At 40.2% G+C, this 20,111-nt stretch overlaps 2 protein-coding genes across 3 annotated transcripts in view; both read left to right on the top strand.

The window, feature by feature from the left end:
- Positions 1-12,687, top strand: part of LOC107660440 (mastermind-like transcriptional coactivator 1) — a 32,571-nt gene extending 19,884 nt beyond the window's left edge. For both annotated transcript variants that reach the window (XM_016449743.1, XM_016449742.1), the window contains 3 exons: positions 6,039-6,221; positions 8,326-8,503; positions 9,913-12,687. In XM_016449743.1, the coding sequence (XP_016305229.1) occupies positions 6,039-6,221; positions 8,326-8,503; positions 9,913-10,925 (1,374 nt within the window). In that variant the 3' untranslated portion in view covers positions 10,926-12,687. The remainder of the gene's footprint in view (positions 1-6,038; positions 6,222-8,325; positions 8,504-9,912) is intronic.
- Positions 12,688-13,034: 347 nt separating this feature from the next.
- Positions 13,035-16,358, top strand: LOC107660445 (leukotriene C4 synthase-like). Its single transcript, XM_016449749.1, has 5 exons — positions 13,035-13,129; positions 14,071-14,170; positions 14,251-14,321; positions 15,713-15,794; positions 15,869-16,358. The coding sequence occupies exons 1-5, from the start codon at positions 13,069-13,071 to the stop codon at positions 16,017-16,019; spliced, it is 465 nt and encodes a 154-aa protein (XP_016305235.1). The 5' UTR covers positions 13,035-13,068; the 3' UTR covers positions 16,020-16,358.
- Positions 16,359-20,111: the final 3,753 nt, after the last annotated feature.

Here is a 20,111-nt window from a genome sequence, read left to right as displayed (position 1 = left end):
TTCACAGAAGGAAGGTTGTCTCGACCGATGCATCCAACACGGGTTGGGGAGCTCTGTGCGAAGGCAGGCCGACCTTCGGCTCCTGGTCGGCTGCAGAAGGCCGTCTACACATCAACTGCCTCGAGATGTCAGTATGTCGAGCCCTTCAGACCTTCTTGCCGGACCTGAAGGGACACCACGTACTAGTCTGCTCAGACATCATGACAGTGGTGTCCTATATAAATTACCAGGGCAGGCTCAGCTCGAAACGCCTTATCGAGATGGTAAAACGCCTCTTGGAGTGGGCACATCTCAACTTGCGTTCATTGAGGGCAGCACATGTGCCTGGCATATTGAACCGAGGAGCAGACATGCTATCTCGGAGCAACATCCCCTCAGAAAAGTGGATGCTCCACCCCAAAACGGTTCAGAGAATCTGGGAGATCTTTGGCAGGGCAGAGGTTGACCTCTTTGCCTCAAAAGACAACTCTCATTGCCCAGCTTATTTTTCGAATAGCGAGGACGCGTTGGCCCACGATTGGACCTACTTCCTCCTGTATGCTTTTCCCCCGATCGTTCTGATCCCTCAGGTAATGAGACGAGTCAGGGAACACAGACACAGGGTCCTTCTGGTGGCCCCGCTCTGGAGGAACCAGCTTTGGGTTTCAGAGCTGTTTCAGCTGCTAACAGCAGCCCCGTGGCCCATTCTCCTGCGGCAGGACCTCCTCTCTCAGGCGAACAGGATGATTTGGCACCCCCAGCCCGAGCTGTGGGCTCTGCACCTCTAGGCTCTCGATGGGAATCAGTAGATCGCCCTGAGAGCATATTGAATACTATCTCACAGGCTAGAGCCCCTTCTACGAGACGTCTCTATGCCCTCAAGTGCTCTGTCTTTCCGCCCAGTTCCAAAGACCCAGTTTCATGTGAAATATCAGTGATATTGTCCTACCTACAAGAGCTGTTGGACAAGGGACACTCCCCTTCCACGCTCAAGGTCTATGTGGCAGCTATAGCAGCTTTTCATGCTCCTATAGCCGGACAGTCTGTGGGCCGGAACAACTTAGTTGTCCGTTTCTTGAGAGGATCCTGGAGGCTCAATCCGCCCCGGTCCCCCACGGTCCCTGCGTGGGACCTGCCCACGGTCCTGAGAGCCCTCAAGGGCTCCCCCTTTGAGCCACTACAGTCTGCGGACTTTAAAACCCTGTCGTTAAAAACCGCTCTGCTACTGGCTTTAGCATCGGTTAAACGAATAGGTGACTTGCAGGCTCTCTCGGTAAGTCCTGCCTGTCTTGAGTTTGGACCTAACGACTCCAAAGTCTCTGCCCGGTTAGGGCGCTGAGAATTTACATTGAGCGTTCCGCCCCGTTCAGGCGGTCGGAACAACTTTTCTTATGCTTTGGAGACCGCACCAAAGGGTCCCCGGTCACAAAGCAAAGGATTTTTCGATGGTTAGTTGACGCTATCGCGCTAGCATACTCCTCCCTGGGTCTTCAGAGCCCCGTAAGAGTCAGAGCCCATTCCACTCGGGGTGTGGCCTCGTCCTGGGCATGGTCTAGCGGTGTGTCCATAGCAGACATTTGTGAGGCGGCCGGCTGGGCCTCACAGTCCACTTTCACCAGGTTCTATAGCTTGGAGGTTCCGGCCTTGCAGGCTCGGATTCTATCTGCTTAAATGGATACGCACCTGCCTAAGGCAGTCAAATTTTTCAGGTACGCTATTGGCCCTTTCAGTGGTACTGAGGCTGTACGAAACCGTTGGAATGATTATCCAAGACTGGGCATTATAATCGCCCTGCTTATAATTGGTCCCTCTGAGCCTTTTTTGCTCAAGGCCAGTTTGTGTCAGTCATTCCTCTTTCATGGCACGGTGGGATTGTATTGGTTCCCCCTAAGCGTCTAGCGACGCAGTATGAGTGAAGTATAGAAAGGGAACATATTCGGTTACTTACGTAACTTCGGTTCCCTGAGATACGGAACGAGTACTGCGTTTCTTGCCGTGCTGTGATGCTGCACGACTCTGTGTCGTCGCTTCAGTCGAATTTACCTGAGATCCTATGGTGAAATGCCCGCTTGTATAGCCAGATGGCCCCACCCATTCTGGCGGGCTTCGTCACCATAGGGTCGTGCAGCTCCGCTGCCGAGCCATTGGTTCGTCTTTCAAATACTGCACGAACCAATGGCCGTGCAGTTACACTGCGTGATTGTAAAAGTCTTCAGTCCTCTGAGAAAAAGGAGTTTTTCCCATAAGCATCTAGCGACGCAGTACTCGTTCCCGTATCTCAGGGAACCAAGGTTACGTAAGTAACCAAGTAAGTTTCTGTTCCCAATTAAATTCCAGTGTTTTTTGTTTTTTTTCCATACTATGGAAGTTCAAAAGAGAACAGACATTTTTATCACTCAAATTCTGGAAAGAAATAGCACAAGACATATGAAACGTTCTAGTCCGCATGTGTCATGCTATCAAATGGAGTATATATGCGTGTTAAAACAAACCAGTTCATAAGAATGTCACTGTGACTGTGGTAGAGAAGTGTATTAGGAGTGACTGGTTTTAGTGTTTTAGGTTTCAGACTACAGCGGCCTCAAAGCATTTGGACACACAAAAATGTCTGAATGTCATTGCGTTACATAAATATCAAAGCGAGTGTCATCTTCAAACAGTGATGAAAAAAATTATTTCTGCATCACCGCAGTGGAAATGAGGTTGACTAAGGGGAAGAAATTATCAATGATGTTATCAGTCTGTTGTCAGGGTAAAAAAAAATATTCTGGAAAGAGCTTCTGGAAATGAAATTTTCGCTTTAATTTTCAAGATTTTAAGTTTAAAAATGTAATTAATCCATCTCAGAATAATCAAGGTAGTTGTTCAGTGATGTGCTTGACAATCAAACAAACAGTTTTCTTTTCTCTATCCGTGACGTTTCCAAACAGAGTGTGATCAGCACCACTTTATAATAAGGGAATATACTGTATCTAACAGCCACTTCAAGAGCAGTCAGAGACCTTCAAAAAACTTTATAGGAACCGAATAACTTACTCCTCATCCGCTAACCTTGAAGATATTCTTGGCAGCAGGGAGCGTTTCTTTCAAGTGTTTTTAATAAAATGAATATAACTACCCTCAGCACACAACTATGCAATAAGGCATTTGGTAAGACATATCCATATAAATAAAAGTAAAAATGTAATGTCAAAATATGTACAGTGGAAAACAGAGAAAAAAGAAACTGCAAGTGGATCTTTAAAGATGCAAATACAAGTCTTCATGTTTGCATTTTATTTTATTATTATTATTATTATTATTATTATTATGGAGATGTTGCAAGGAGGAGGGGGTTTTGATAAAAAAATTATGAGAGCACATGAATTTTAAAAGAATTATGTGGATGGATGAATAGGCAATATTCCATAAAATAAGAATAATCAATATAATTTAGATTTCTTTTAATGGTGACTAACAGTCATGAATAAATCATAGCAACATTCACAGTCGGAAGCAAATTAATATAATACATAAAATAAAATCATATTGAGTATATTATCCAGTTGGAGGGTTTTTTTCCGTCGGAGTGTGTGTGTGTGTGTCTGGCAGTGGGCCTCATGCGCCCCGGGGTTGAAGTTTGTCTGGGTCAGGCAGCTGGTTGCTAAGGAGCAGAGAGCAGACAGCCATTCTCTCTCTCTCTCACACACACACACACACACACACTGCGGTGGGGGCTGGGATGGGCTGCCAGAGACGAGTCAACAGAGAAAAGGACAGACAGAGCCAGAGAGGAGAGGAGGGGGCGACAAAGCAGTCTTTCATGCGTGCTGGCCGTCGTCCTGCGCAGAGTATTTTCGGATCAGCCCCCGTTTTAACACCGTCTTTCTGTTCAAATATAGCCCTTTAACCCATTTAGCTTTTACTTTCTTGCTAGATATCAACTTTTACTTGCATAGTTCATCGACTTGCTATTGTTAACTCTCTTTTGTAAAATGTCTGCATCCCACTCTTCAGTTAACAGCGTTTAGTGTCGTCGCTGACCTCTACTCGCTCTGAGTGTGTGTGCGAGAGTGTGCCGGGTGTTTGTTGTGAAAGGGTGGGTGCCTGCCAGCGCTGACATCTCTGATATATTTTTAAACTGTCTTCGCCTCTGTCTGTAGTCCAGAGGTGCTGAAGAAGGTTTTTGCCTCACGATCAGGTCAGATCAGAGAGGAGATGTGTGTGAATTTAAATGGGAGTTTTTCTAAGCAGTGAGATTTGAAGCATTCAACTGGTGTAGATTGCATTAATTATACTGTAGGAGGGGGAATCACACAAAACCTGCCAAGAGTGTGTCCTAGTTATACTTAACCACAAAATCAAAAGGAAGAAATAAGATATTATACTAAACAGAAAATAAAGCCTAATTTTAGGTGTTTAGGACCATTAGTATTTGCTACCTAAATTCTGATTCTTTCTGTAATGCAGTGCTATATTAAGGATATATCATAATTTACTGGCTGCAATATAACAAAGAGTGAAAAATTGAAGGGGGTCTGAATACTTTCCGTGCCCACTGTATGTAAGAAATGTATATATTATTATAATATAAATGTTATTGCATAATACGTATTTTTTATTTTGCCAAAGTTTGGGATCAGTAAGATTTTTTTTTTTTTTTTTTTTAATCTCTTATGTTCAAGGCTGCATTTATTTGACAAATATACAGTAAAAACAGTAATATTGTGAAATATTTTCAATTGAAAATAACTTTTCTATTTTAATATACTTTAAAAATATAATTTATTCCTGAGGTGGATGACTTCAGTTGCACTTGATGCACTGTCATGTGTTTGCATGCTAACCTGTTTACATACAAGCCAAAATAAGCTACATACACAATCGTTCAGATGTACGAATATCATTACAATTTAAAATAATTTCTTTCTATTTTAATATATTCTAAAATGTAACTTATTCCTGTGTTGGCAAAGCTGAATTTTCATCAGCCATTACTACAGTCTTCAGTGTCACGTGATTTTGATTAAACTTAGGATTTCTGAGCATCAGAACTTTTGCCAACTTTTTTGTTGTTAATTTATCAGTTGTAATTTGTAGTGTTTATGTAAGAGTCATCTCTCGTTAGCCTGAGAAAGGACTCTCTTTAAGCACTGAAGACCCAAGGCTGCTAATATCAGAGCTGGATCCAGACTTTGGGTTTTCAGATCCTATTGGTCCTGTGAAGACCTAGTTTACACTAGAAATGGGATGTAGTCACTTGCTCTCCCCTGGTCACCTCCAAATATAGTTTAGGTGATTAAGTGATTTGGACCCAGTTTCGGCCCGTATTCTGTATCTCAAAAAAAAAAAAAAAAGACAGCTGTTTTTCTTCTCAAAAAAACTAAGTTCAGTATGACGAGCTTTCTGGCTCTGCAGGTTAACACAAGTACCATTGAAGTGTCATGTGGTAGCTCCTCATCTGCTAACCTCGAAGATAATATTGGCAGCTCTTCTATAATGTTTGAGTAAAACTTCCCACAGCACAGATTGATGTTTATTACAACTGCAGTAAGGCATTTAGTAAGGTATATCCATATAAATGAAAGTAGAAATGTAATTAATTGATATACAGTTGGTTACAGAGGAAAAAAGAAACTGCTAGTTGATGATAAAATTAAGGATGCATGGTCCTCTCATTCCCCACAGCTTATAAGAGGCGGGAAAACGGTAAAATCAGAAAAACATATAGAAATGGCAAGCGGAATGGGAAGAATATCCAAATAACAAACTTTTTAAAATAAATTCTGTTGTAGGAACAAGATGTATTAAATCTAGGCATGACCAAGTTTTGTATACAAGGTGTCGTATTGGACATAGATGAACTCATGGACATTTATTGATTGGTGAAGAAGCACCAAAATGTCAATATTGTGGGATTCACTTGACGGTGAAACATGGGCTTTGTTTGCCATGAAATACCCTGTGAAACAGATGTGCCAATAAGCTAAAATCAAGTCAACTCAAGTCAAATCAAAAATATTTTGTCTTCCGTCATTTTTATTGTTTAATGAGAGTCATTTCTCGCTCTGTCTCTGCAGGATTCAGGGTCTTACCCCTCCAGCACTCATGTTCCCGGCCCGGGTAACACTATGACGCCACAACAGAGCAGCAACAGCATCCCGGGGAGCCACAGTAACGCGGCCTACATGAAGCAGCAGCAGCAGATGCAGCTGATCAGTCAGCAGAAGCAGTTCCTCCAGAGACAGATGATGGCCGAGCAGGTGCCGTGGCCAATATTCTTGTTATTTTTGCTTCTATAATATGCCAGCAATAGTAACATGATTAAAGACAGCAATGTTCAATTACATTTATTATTAATAATAATCATCATCATAATTAATATTTCTTTAACCAAATGATACAGTTGTGGTTGCAAATATGGAATTCAGTTTTTATCAGCAGATGGTGATTATATTTTACAACTACTTCAAAAGTGGCTCATTTAAACCAAACTTGGGAGCCAAAACTGTGTGTTTGTGTATAGATCTGTTTGGAGTAGACGTCACTTACAGCTGCGTGTGCATAGTGGTGGCAGAACAACACTGGTGACAAGTGGAGGCAAAATTAAATTTAAAAAAAATATTTTTGTGCCTTTGGATGTCAGAATCGGAAGGCAAATCCATATAATAATATAAACTCATGGTTGTGAGCCGAGGGGAAAAGAGAGAATGAAGAGTTATTTTTCCTTTTCATAACTGTGAGATAATCTCGGAGTTGCGAGAATAAAATCAGAATTTTAAAATATAAACTCAAATTGACCTATTTTCTTTTATTCCATGGCTTCCATAGACTGCTACTTGAAAACTGTCAGCTTCTGCCACCAGATAGGCTCCGCCCACAAGGAAAACGTCATCACTGTTTGTAAACACCGAATTGGTCTACAAGTTCCTGCTAAAGTTAATTCCATCCATCAATTCAGTTGTGGCTAGAAGGGATACAGCTAAAACCGGAAGCGAACCATACATTTAATTTTCTACCTGTTAGATTGTGTTTTATTAAAGGGTTAGTTCACCCAAAAATGAAAATTAGCTTGTGTTTTACTTACCCTCGAAGCATCCTAGGTGTATATGTCTTCTTTCAGACGAATCCAGTCGGAGTTATATTAAAAATTGTCCTGGCTATTCCAAGCTCTATCATTGCAGTCAGTGGGTGTTGCAGTTGAACAGTCCACAAGTCGTCAAATAAAGCTCGCGCATTCATAATAAAACGTGCCGCAGACGGCTCCGGGGGATGAAAGGGCCCCCTGTAGCGAATTATATTTTTGTATTTTGTATTCTGATTTTTGTAAGAAAAATATCCATATTTCCAACGTAATAAACACTTTTCTCTCACTTCCGTTATCATTAATATGATCCCACAGCACAGATTGATGTTTATTATCATACGCGATGTCATACACGGATCCGTTCCAGCGGAAGGCGTATGACGTATGCGCAGCGCGCGCGCCTCTGAGATATGCTAGTCTCGCGAGTTTGTTTAATAGGAGCAAAGGAAGCAAAGTTTCCTTACTTTAGCAAAGGAAAACCAGTCTCCTCTTGGCTTATATCGAAATCCTCTGACATTTTTCTTTGCAAATCTTCATCGGTTTGTACTTCTAATTCATGACCGGCGTTTGTTTTTGTTCTCTCTCCGCATTCGTCACTAATCACGCAACGCCGACGTGCTACGTCATCCGCCGGAACTGCTTCAGTGTATGACAGTCAGCGGAAGTGAGAGAAACGTGTTTATTACGTTTGAAATGTGGATATTTTTATTACAAAAACTCATGGATTCGCTACAGGGGGCCTTTATTCACCCCCCGGAGCCGTCTGCGGCACGTTTTATTATGAATGCTCGAGCTTTATTTGACGACTTGTGGACTGTTCAACTGCAACACCTGCTGACTGCAATGATAGAGCTTGGAATAGCCAGGACAATTTTTAATATAACTCCGAATGGATTCGTCTGAAAGAAGAAAGTCATATACACCTAGGATGCTTCGAGGGCGAGTAAAACACAAGCCAATTTTCATTTTTGGGTGAACTAACCCTTTAACATCTACACCTACCCCTTACAATAATGCAAAAACAGTAATTATTGTTGTACAGTGTGACAAAAATGGCACTATATAGATGTGCGCATGCCCAGTAGACGAATCTGAATACCATCTAGCCTTAACACATCAATTCTCTGGGTCGTCCTGTTTTGAAAGTCCACCTCTAGGGAGCAGCAGCCTCACAAGAATAATAAAACCTTTGGCAACAGTGTTGTTCCTCTCCTAAAAGTCTGTTAATATCATCGTCAATCGTAGTATTTGAAGTACTAACTGAAGTGTATTTGACTCAGGAGAAGCAGCAGCTGCAGAGGCATCTGACCCGTCCACCGCCTCAGTACCAGGACCAACAGAACCCGCAGGCCCAGCAAAACCCATTCCAGCAGCAGCAACAGGTCTCTCAGTTCACCGGTGTGCCGCTCTGCCTGGCCCAGCAGCACTCCTCCGGCTTAAGCGAGCACACCATCTCCGGTATTCACCTTTCTCTACTTGATCATCACTTGGCCCCTTTAACTCCTGCTGTTTGTTACATGTTGCATCAACAGGATGAACACACATGGGTGGATGCTAGAAATTAGAGTGGAATAAGAATAATTAAGCGGTTTGGTCTTGACTTGAGATTGGATCACATGAGTCAGATGTTAAACAGGTGTAAATGAGACCTGTGTTTTTCTGATTACGAGAAAAGTTCAGTATGACACAAGCTTCCTGGCTCTGTAGGTCAACACAAGTAGCCTTTTGTTACAAGTAAGCCCATCTGATTTGCAAGTGTGTTTATTGATAGACTCATTTGAATGACAGGCACACAGTAAGTTTAGTGTGTGGTGCCGTTACATACAGCAGCTATCGTTCATCTGTGAGTCTACTTTTAAAAGCGTAGTTCACCTAAAAATTGTCATCATTTATTCCCTCATGTTGTTCCAAACCTAAGAGACTGTGTTTTGAAGAATAATCAAATGAATATGTTTTAATTCAAATCAAAACTTGGACGATCCAAAAAAAAACAAAAAAATCATAAAGATGCCATGAACAGGTTTGACCTGTACACTCTATGTATGTGTTGATCATTGTTTAAATGTAAATAAAAGCTGAAGTTAAATCTGTTCTTTATATTAGGCAAACATATCTCTTCACAAGACCACTAAGGTTCATGTAGATTTGTTTCATGACGCCTTTATGACCTTTTTGGATCAAAGTTTTGCTTGGACTGTCGGGCAGTAACCTCTCTGGTTTCATTAAAATTATTTTAATTTGAATTTCAAAAATTAATAAAAGTCTTACGGGTTTGGAACAAAATGAGGTTGAGTAAATGATGACCGGAGCAGTTTTCCCTGCAAAGTGGAGCTGGTAAAATAAAATTGTGGCAAATGAGTTTAGAATGCTGTTTCAGTGTTGTCAGATCTTGCAAGAGAAGCAAGCAGCCTGGTCTTAAAAACAAGCCCGCACGCAGTAAGCGACTTGACTTATCAAAAATCTTGTGTACATGCTTGAGTGTAGAATGTTTCTGGTTTGGTTAAGGAGTATTGCTTAAAATCTGCATTAAATGAAAATTCACCCTATATATTTTCCAAATCCATTTTATTAGTCTCGCTGTGACCTAGTAATTGCAAGCTTATATTCATCTGCCTCCACTGCTGCGTGCCACGCCCACATCTTAACATCCAATCAACAGCTGATATATATAGAACCAAGTCCCGCCCCATAATCTTTTACACTCAGATGTACATTACAATATTGAAGAAAAGATCGGTGGCTTCTTCCATTTCACTTTAATTTCACTGGTCAACACTGAAAATATAAAAAAAATAAATAAATAAATTTTTCTAAATGGCAAGTTATGCCATGTTCTAATTGTGATTGTGTGCCCTACTCTATTTTAGGTGCATCTCAACCAATAGGAAATGTCAGCTCTCTGAGTGGCCCCACGCCTGGAACGCAACGGATGTTCTCTCAGGCACAAGGCATGATGGGAATGGGGGTTGGCCAGAATACTGGACCAAGCACTGGTCCCGCTCCAGCTGCCAGTCAAGCAGACATGAACCTCCCATCCTGTGGTCTCGACGTGCAACAAGTCCTCTACGGCAACATGCCCATGCATCCATCCCACCCCAACCAGCAGAGACCGTCAGTGTCCTCCATGTCTGCCGCTTACCGCCAGAACGTTCTAGCGGCTCAGCAACAAGCACACTTGAAAAACCAGCCCAATGCTGCTATGCTGAAACAACAACAACAGCAGCAGCAGCTGGCCCGTATGCCCAACAGCATGCCCAACGCCTTGGCTAATAACATGGGCTCTGCTATGCCCAGCTCCATGCCAACCAATATTCAAGGTGCCTTGCCCTCACAGGCCCAGTCATGGCAGCAGCAGCCCCAACAGCATCCAGGACTCCAGCCCGGCTCTGCTAACGGAGGCATGCCAGCAGGTTTCCCCAACTCTGGCTTTCAGATGCAGTCAAGATTGTCCAAACTTCCCAACAACACCCCGTTTCCCCAGGGAGGCATGGGAAATAGTGCAGCTGGTAGAACCCTGGCAGGTATGAATCCTGGACAAATGATGCCTAGCATGAACCAGCAACGGACCAATAACCCAGGCATGGCCCAACAGCAGGGGCAGCCGCAAGCGCAGTCTCAAACTCAACAGGTTCTGCCTGACTTGGGACCTTTCAGCCAGCCACAGGCCGGACCCAACCGCACCGCAGGACTTCAGTGCAGTCAGGCCTATCAGCTCAACAGGACAGCCAATCAGCAGCTCCAGTTTAGCTACAGTGCCCAATCAGGAAGCAGCTTGTCCGGGTTTTCTGCCGAGACCGACCTGGTGGACTCTCTGTTAAAGAATCCGACAACACAAGAGTGGATGGATGATCTAGATGAGCTGTTGGCTAGTCACCAATGAGTGATGGCCACAGGCCAATACTAGTGCCTTTGGTACAGGAGAAAACTTGTACATCCACATCACGTTTTCAGAGATGGTGAAACTGCTCATATCACGGTCAGATCTGCTGTGTTCTCTATTGAGTATGTATATGGTGTATATAATAGAGGTCAAGTAGAGCACAGAAGCCTGTGTCACTGAAGTATTCTCTGGACTGGAAATGTCAAAGAGAGAAATGCTCTACTACTGAACCTGTGGCTCAGTAAAACCACTGAATTTTCTTATGACAAGTGTGCGCTGAAACGTGTGTTCAGCCATCATACGGTTGTGCTGCCTATGTGTTTGCTGTAGGCACGAGGAGGCTCTGTTCAATGTCAGGAGTGTCTTGACGCTTCCACAGGCCTTAAATTTGCACTCTTGAAGATGCACAACATGTGATTTACAGTAAAACGGTCTAACGCAATAGTTAACTCAAATGAACATATTTGAATCATTTATTAACCATGTTGGTCCAAATCCATAAGACTTTGCTTCATGATGCTCCCAGCAGGGTTTAGCCCCAACCCAAATAAAACACACCTGAACTAGGTAATCAATTCTACAGGATCACTAGAAAACAGAGATGGTCTTTTTATAGGGAGATGCCGACTTGCATGGCTCTACTGTTGGAGGTTGAATGTTGATGTAACAGTCAACGTGGATCACGTGCCTTGATAACCAATCACATTATATCTGAATTGCTGTCAGATCTGAATGAGAGTCAGTCACTGATTATGGATACCATACATTGAAATAAATGAAAAATACAGCAAAAGCACTTCTGATGCAAAAGTGACTGAATTCTCTTCTAAAATCATTTTCATTGTAAACTCCAAAAAATGATTCCAAATTCCAAAGTGATTGTTTAATGGCAAACAATTTGATTCATATAGTAACAAGCTGCTCATCACAAAAGCCGTGTATTCAGAGTACTGAAGCCTCTTCTCCATCCAGAAAACGGAGCCTGTGTGTATTAACATTCTTCATTTTTATCTTCCACTAAAGATGGTCATGTGAGTTTGGAACGGCGTAAAGTGACAGTTCACCAAAACTAAAGTTGTCATCATTTAAGTTCCATATGGTTTATGTTCATTGGTTAGTTTCTCATTGACTAAATTTAGGAAGTAGATGCTTTATGGTTTGTTTACTCAGGCCGTGACCGCTTGAAGGCGTGTAGCTAAGACTAATAGTGAGGAGGATGAACTGATGAACTCTACAGTGCTCCAGTGAAAGTAGATCGCGTCATTAGACTTTCATGTTACACTACACTAAGTTGTGTTTGTTTTTTTTTCTCTTTTTTTCTGAAAAGCACAGAGCTTCTGTGTTGGTGAGAGGGTTAATATTCCTGTTTGTTTTCTCCCTCTGGTGTCTGATGTTACATTTGAGGGCAGGTCAGGTGCCGGTCCGAACCGCATTACCTGAACTCTCTCTCTTCATCTGAGATTCTGTGACAGGATTTCATGTATATTTATATATTATTTTGTATGTATGCAGTTTTTATTGTTCAGGAGAAGATAGATCTTATTTTTATATGTACATTGTTGCAAAATTTTGTAAGTATTTTATACTTTTTATTATTGTTCTCTGTAAAACAAGAGTATTGTGTAAATATAGTTCTCTAGAAACGGTCTTGTTTGGTGTGTGTATGTTTATTGTTTTATGCATGTCTCGAAAGGTTTGTGCATTAGCAACTAAGTTTTGACGTGTAATGAGTTTCAGAAAACACATTCCAATAAACATAACCCCAGCTTAAAAAACATCTTGGCACAAAATAAGTAATGATCAAAAAGCCGTGGAATAAAAGGAGGGCAAAGGCATCTTTTCAGAAATTATAAAGTTAGTTGTTACACCAGATTTTCAATGAAGTTTTGTTAAGACAACTAGCATTAATTTATTTCAAAGGTAAATGGGGCTGTTTCTCATTTACTTTTGTTGAATGCATCATTCATATGCAATATGTCTAGCAATATGTGCTGACAAATCTCACTAATAGTGATGTAATTCGGGTTATAGCTATGTCCCGCCCACTCTAGCCATGCTAATATAAGTGTGATTAAAAGAGCTGCCTGTGAGTGTGGTATGAACAGATAATAGAGGATAGTGTCGGACCTCACTGTGCACAGACATGATGCTGGAGCAGGTCGTGCTGTTAGCAGCCGTCACAGTTTTGGGATTGCTGGAACAAGGTAATTACCACATGATTGTAGATGGTCAATCAAATCAATATTTGTCAGTTTTGACTTTCATATGCTCAGAGAAACAGATTGCACTGTATGATGAAACGCGCTGGTGTCCTACATTAAAGTTATAGCTCGTGCTAGAATGGAGATAAAAATATCATACAAAAATAGGTTAAATAAAAGTTTTTACCTAAAAATGAAGATAAGGTAAAGGTGTGAATAATTACATTTTAGACACATTGTCAGTAATTTTACCAATGAAAATAAAGCCCTTGGAGAACCCTTGTGCGTCTTTGTTCAACACACAGCGGTGTTTCATTAATGAATCCACGTTTTTAAATTAATCGAGTGAATCGATGATTTAGTGAACCATTCATAAAGGCAGTCACTTGCTTCGTTTCTGAATGAATCAGCCATTTGAACGAATCGATTGAATGAATGACTCACTTAAGACAGGGATTTTCCGCCACCTACTGGCGCATTTAGTTTTATAGTCAGAGTATCGTTTCTTTTTCAAATAATTTCATATTTCACTATTTGTATGTTTTTATGTTGAATTAAAATATTTCTTTCTAAAGCTACTTATTTCAGCTACCTTTTTGTAATGTCTATTCAGTGGGTTTTTTTTTTCTAAATTAACACAATGATAACTATTATCTTTAATAATAACTTTATCTTTAATCGGCACATGTACATGTTAATTAATTAATCTCGTTAATTTGAGATTCATTTGATTAATTGATCGGCACATTATGTAATTACATACATAATGTGTTCTGCCCTCCCCGATGGTCACTGCGTAATTCGCACCCTGGGGTGATGGATATATTTTTAATGAAAAACCAAACATCCAGATTAAGAACAGTATATTTTGCAATGTGTGTTAGTAATTTCTTTACCTTCACAATCCGTCTGATCTGATGGAAGTGTGTTTACCGTCCTGTCAGCGTACTTCTCTCTGAAGGTGATCTCCGCGCGGAGAAAGCACTCGGTCTCTCCGCCTGCCACCACCGGACCTCCGGAGTTTGAGAGGGTCTTTCGAGCCCAGTAAGTCAGGCATCTGTCAACTGAGAGGAATGTAGATCTCGACAGGTTTAGTCTCATTTGTCATATTCTTGCTTTACCAGAGCAAACTGTTCCGAGTATTTCCCCCTGTTCGTCTTCTCGCTTTGGCTGGCTGGAGTTTTCTTCAGTCAAGGTGAGTTTCCCTGAACTGGAAAAGAAAGAAAGAAAAAAAAAAGAATTATCAGGTAGACTGATGTCAGTTCAACTTTGTGCTCACAGAACATATGAATTCATCTTAATAAAATGCAGAGACCACACTTTTATAGTTTGTGGTATTAATAAGTCACGGTCAAGCAGCTTGATGTGCTCACAAATATCAGTCAAACCAAAATGTATTCAGACAGCCTCAACATTTCTCACATTATCAGTTTATTCGCTAGAAAATGGTAATAAAATACGCTATGACAAGTTAAACTGTGTCAAAACAAATTAATCTTGATAATGTCAGGTAACTTTGATAGAAAGGTATGTAATTAATTCGGTTGAATATCTGTCAGCTGTTAAATGTAAGAACACAATTAGATAATACCAATTTAGGTCAACCAATTACCAAGCAATGCTTCATTTTGTTCAGTCTGTGGTGTAAAAAGATCGCATTAGCAATTAAAGAAAAGCCCTTACCCTGTGTCCCAACGAGCATACTATCCACCCTATCTGCCCTAAATAGTATTGAAAATTACTATCTAATAGAATTTAGAATGGATAGCATGCCCACTGGGACGCAGGCAAACATGGTCAGGTCAAAGTGTCTGAATAATGTTTGGTCCCACATTTGTATCAATTTTACTGGTAGTCCACTGTATGATGAATTTCTGGGTATAATACAGTTCACTTTATTTTGTTATCCTCACAGGACAACTATAGTGTCCTGCACCCACTAGTAAAATAATATCAAAAATTATATCTGGTCTCTGAATAATTTTTGGTTTGACTGTACATTCTGCTACTGGTGCAAGCACAGAAACACACTTGATTTATTTGCAGAAAAAGAGAGCATCTAGAATGTTACATTCGAAAGAATAAAAATGCCTAGATGTTCCTTCTGGTCTGTTTGGATGGGTTTATCGTGGTTTTTGGGCACTTGACAGACGTCAAACTGGTAGAGCAGCAAAATAGCTTGGCTGTGTTGAGCGAGCATCTAAACCAGAGACGTGTACAAAGGGGAACTTTCCCTCGTGAGGACTGTATAAATAATATATCTGCCTTGCTTTGGTTAGCTATATTTAGTCTATCTAGATTAAATGGCAAAAAAAAAAAACTCACATCTGACATCTCACACCTCTGATTTGCATGTAAACAAAAAATCCCTTGAAAACGTTTTATGCAAAACACTATGCCTGTTCTGTTGCTGTTGTGTTCTTCAAAAACACCTCGATTCAGACCTAAAGGAATAAATGTAAGCCTAAATTAAGGTGGTGATCAATATTAGGTTAAGTCAAGCATCGCAATTGCAATTACTTGGGTTTAGTGATATGAAAAAAACGCTCACACAGAAAATGACATGATGATTTTCTTGCTCTCTAGCATTGGCAGTAATGTTTGGGCTGCTGTACCTTTATGGACGGTATCTGTACTTCCACGGCTATGTGGAGTCTGCTCAGGGCAGGTGAGTGATCCAGCACTGTAGTTATGTTCATGTTTGCCCAGTCGTGCTGCTGACCCCTTACTGTCCGTTGGCAGACTGGAGCCGCTGTACTTCAGTGCAAAGATGCAGTGGATGCTGATCGCTCTGGCCGGGCTGGGGGTCGTCTGCACCATGACACAGGCTTATCTGGGACTGGACCTGCTGCACTCCTTTAGTCATGTTCTGGGCCTGACCGAACACACATGAAGGATCTGGACGCAGGTCTGCAGGAAGCTGAGGACAGGGAAGGCTTTAGCACCTGTAATGGAATAGGTGACAAAACCACAAAAATATGTATATTTTTCTCCTCTAAAGAAAGATTTATATCAAATGTATTTATATAAAAAAATGAATACAGGCTACTATTGATTGCTCCAGGAAAGACTCAAAGTGTGTGAGTTAATCTGCAGTGTACTCATGCAAAACCATCAGTTATTCAAATGTTTGCTTCAAATGTTTAATAACTGAATAGAAACCATTACTGTTAGTATTTTCAAATAGCTAAAATTAGTTTACTTAATATATTATTACGTTTATATTTCAACTAGAGGCTTTTAACTGATTTTTTTTCAATTGATGCATTAGGTGCTTTTGATCAATTTGATATTGTTTGACTAGATAAGGCATTTTATGCATCCTAAATACAGTTCAAATGTTTCACTTTTGGAATAAATTTACAAAAATTACAACTCAACTGGAAATGATGCACAATAAAAAATATTTTGCTCCCAAGTGATATTTAGTTATTTTTAGTATGTTCATGTTCACTGACAGTGTTGGTCCATTGGTAAGCAAGTACATTAATGCTAGAAATATCTTTATTGTAGCAAAAATCAATTTTTTCAAAAACCACAAAGAGACACTTCTATTTAAAACTGTTACCCCTGGGATGTATATACTGTATATATATATCATTTCCAAGAATCATTAAGTTTTCATTTCTACATAAGCATCTTTATAATATTTTCTGTTAACTGGTAATGTGTAAATGTATGCATTTCTAATCTATACACATTTATAAAACTCACTAGAATAATGTTAGAGACTGCATAAAATTGTCAAATTCCTAAAATGTTTGTCTGAATTGTTCGACATCTAATCTGTGTGTGGTGTTTTGTATTTTTGGACACTAGGAGGCGCTAGAACTTTGCAGATCAGTGCCAGTGAAGACTGTGAATTCTTTCTATTTCTCTTTCTTATGCATTTCCAGTTGTTCTTATCTGACTAATATGCTGATGAAAGCCAGGACATTTTATCTCACCAGTAGCTGTAATATTAAGCATTAACACACTGGAGGCTTCGCTGTTTAGAGGTGAAAATGTGTATGAAATCTTGTAGTGATATCTATCAGTGAGCAAAAAAAACATTTAAAATGAAATTCTTCAGTCAAACAAATAAATGTAGATTCCTTGGTCGTGCTCTTAAAATAATTATTGTTATACCTCTCAAAATTTATAATACAAATTCTTCCAGTTTGTATTGGAACCCAATGGCAAAGTCAGCAACTGCATGTGCTGCTAAAATTAGATCTGCATTCAAAAGCTTCAGCTGGAACGAATGTTGACATGTGTTCAGAAAGCTTGAGATGGAGGTAATAGTGATCATGTGTCTGTTATTAGGAGAAACTGAAGGAAATAAAGGCTTTCATGTGACATAAAAGAGAGAGCAGTGTGCTGCACATCTGTGTAATTTTGCCACTGTCTAAAGCAGCTAAATGAAACCATGTGGCATCATGCTGTAAACCCTTCATATATATAAAGTGTGCTGAGGGTTCTGCAATATTACCACAGAGATATGTGTCATGAGCATCCACCGGTCACATGTTGACACTACTGCAGTCTGCTGTACTGTACAACATGTGATTTTTAAAATATGTTTCACATTTTATTATTGGCATGTTACATTTATACATTTATGAATAATAGCTAAAAGCAGCAAAGCAGCATTCTGTATTAGCTGCAGCTGTCTAATGGTGTTTTTAGGGAGGGTGAGGACACAATAGTCCATGCTGCTGGTGATAAAGGCATGAGCTAGTTTCTCCAAGATTTGATAATGGTCTGTAGTTGCTTAATATGGTGTCATCCAGATTGCTCTTTTTCAGAAGGGGCTTAACAACTGCAGTTTTCAGGGCATTTGGAGAAGGCATTTAAGAGATCAGCTTCTAAACAGTTAAACAGACTTTGGAAAAAACATGTGGGAAGTGTGTTAAGGCAGCAGGCTGATGTTTTAAGATGCTGTGCTGTGCTGTTTCAGTTGCTTGGAAATCAGACATAGTAACTGCTTTCTGAAATTGCGGTCTAATCTGTCTGACCTCTGCTCAACCTGAGGATGTGCTGATCACCTTTCTGATATTACTGATCTGCTCAGAAAAGAAGGAAGCAAACTCTTTGCGTTTGCTGTCAGAGAGCATCTCACTGAGAATCTGACTTGGGGGGTTTGTTAGTCTCATAACAGTAGCAAAAAGAGTGTGTGTTGTTCAAGTTGCTGTTTATAAGGTTTGAGAAGAAGGTCTAGCTGTGGCTAGTTCCACACTGAAAGCATGAAGGCTTTATAAAAGTTATAGTGGATTTCAAATTTTGTCTTTCACCACATCAGTTTAAGGTAACTTAGTTGCTTCTCAAATGCATACAAATCTAAAATGGCATATGTGGTTTATAGGATTTATCTCTCTTAAGGTGCGCCCCAGTTCACATACTTACGCACTATTCTGTGGCGTATAAATAGTAATGTATTCAAACTTCCAAAAAATAAAAAGTGCACTTTATCTGGATGATGCACTTAATTATTGACAAAATAACCTTATATAATGCATACACTATGTGGTTGAGTACATAGTACAGTGCATAGTGTATAGTGCATCATTTGGGAAGCAACTTTATTTTCCACTAAGCTGCTGAGTTAAGAGTTGTTTCCTATAGCAGGAAAATCTCTTCTGAATGTTATAAATTCCTCCTTATCTATAGGTCATGTGCCAAAAACCTTTGGAAAGATCATTACTGAAACTGGATCATAGTGAATTTGCCACCTATCTATCAACCATGCTCCTTTTTGCAGATATTTTGTATCTATAAAGAATTGCATTCAGGTTTCAGGCCTTCTTCCATCTTAGCAACATTGCAAAGTTACGAAACACGTAATTTATTTCTGATGCAGAAAAACTAGTTCATGCAATCACTACTAGGTGGTTGAACTATAGTAGTCAACATTTGGGGTGGATCAAAAAAGTTCATCAAAGTTGTCCTAAGACCAGAACGCATTTTGGTTTGAGGACAACTTTAATGAAAGGTGAAATGTTGACTAGTGTACTTGAAATTATTAGTAGTTTAGCTTGCCAAATTGCACTTAAAGAAGCTAACACACACCCTCCAGTGCCAGTGTGTGGTTTAGTGTAATCATTGTTTCTCTTGGCTTGGTCTTATCAGCAACAGGAAGCAGAGAGCGGCTTGTTAAAGGTGTCATGTCGCCACTCGGTGACGCTGAAAGCTCTCATTTCCTGTAGCTGTTCTCAGCTGCTGCGTGACCCAAGTGAGCGAACGCCTAAATCAAATAGGTTTTCTATACTGTGTGACACTTTAAGACCCAAATGTTCTTATATTAATGAAATAAGATGTAACTGTGAATTAATTGTAATTAATCTGATACAAACCTCTGAACATACTGCAATGCTGCACACTGATAAATGGCTTTGAAACAATTTTCACTAGTAAATTTCACAAAGAATTACAAAGTAACATGGTTGATTAAATGTGGAATTTTTAAGTAGAAAGACTGTTTTACTCGTAAAACATAATTCAGTCATTTTGTACAAGTGTCTGGATTGATTTTATTATACTCACCAATGTGGGATTTTTACAGTACTGTGTGAGAAGCAATAGGGCGATAATCTCAGCAGCCCCAGAGGAGCCATTCATACTTCATTGTCTCTCTCTTTCTCCCTCGCTTTGGCTTGAACACACAGGTGCACGTTCTCTTTCAACTGACCTGGCCGCTTGGAGAGGAAGTTGTGTTTTTGGCCAACAGGAAAAAAATCATATGGGATTTTTGCTGCTTCCTGTTGCAGGAAACACGTTCAAGGATGCAGAAGGGGTGTGTGGGGGCTGCCTGTGTGTGTGTGTGTGTGTGTGTGTGTGTGTGTGTCAGTGAAAAGTCAGTGAAAGAGAATATACATCTGTATTACTACAAGGACAGAGCAAAAACTTTAACACTAATATTAGTTTCTCTACAGGGCTGTTGAAGTATAAATTAGCTGTAAACATGTTTATGCATTCATTAGCATATTTATGTATCAGTAACACTTTA

Source organism: Sinocyclocheilus anshuiensis, unplaced genomic scaffold (assembly GCF_001515605.1).
Source record: "Sinocyclocheilus anshuiensis isolate Anshui unplaced genomic scaffold, SAMN03320099.WGS_v1.1 scaffold1763, whole genome shotgun sequence".
NCBI classification, from domain to species: Eukaryota; Metazoa; Chordata; class Actinopteri; order Cypriniformes; family Cyprinidae; genus Sinocyclocheilus; species Sinocyclocheilus anshuiensis.
This window is presented reverse-complemented; position numbering and strand designations above follow the sequence as displayed.

Bases quoted from the DNA above. Each gene is read 5' to 3' on its own strand.
- LOC107660445 (XM_016449749.1), top strand. From the start codon at position 13,069: ATGATGCTGGAGCAGGTCGTGCTGTTAGCAGCCGTCACAGTTTTGGGA. The intron at 14,322-15,712 runs GTGAGTTTCCCT...CTTGCTCTCTAG, and splicing joins TGGAGTTTTCTTCAGTCAAG to CATTGGCAGTAATGTTTGGG. The intron at 15,795-15,868 runs GTGAGTGATCCA...GTCCGTTGGCAG, and splicing joins GTGGAGTCTGCTCAGGGCAG to ACTGGAGCCGCTGTACTTCA.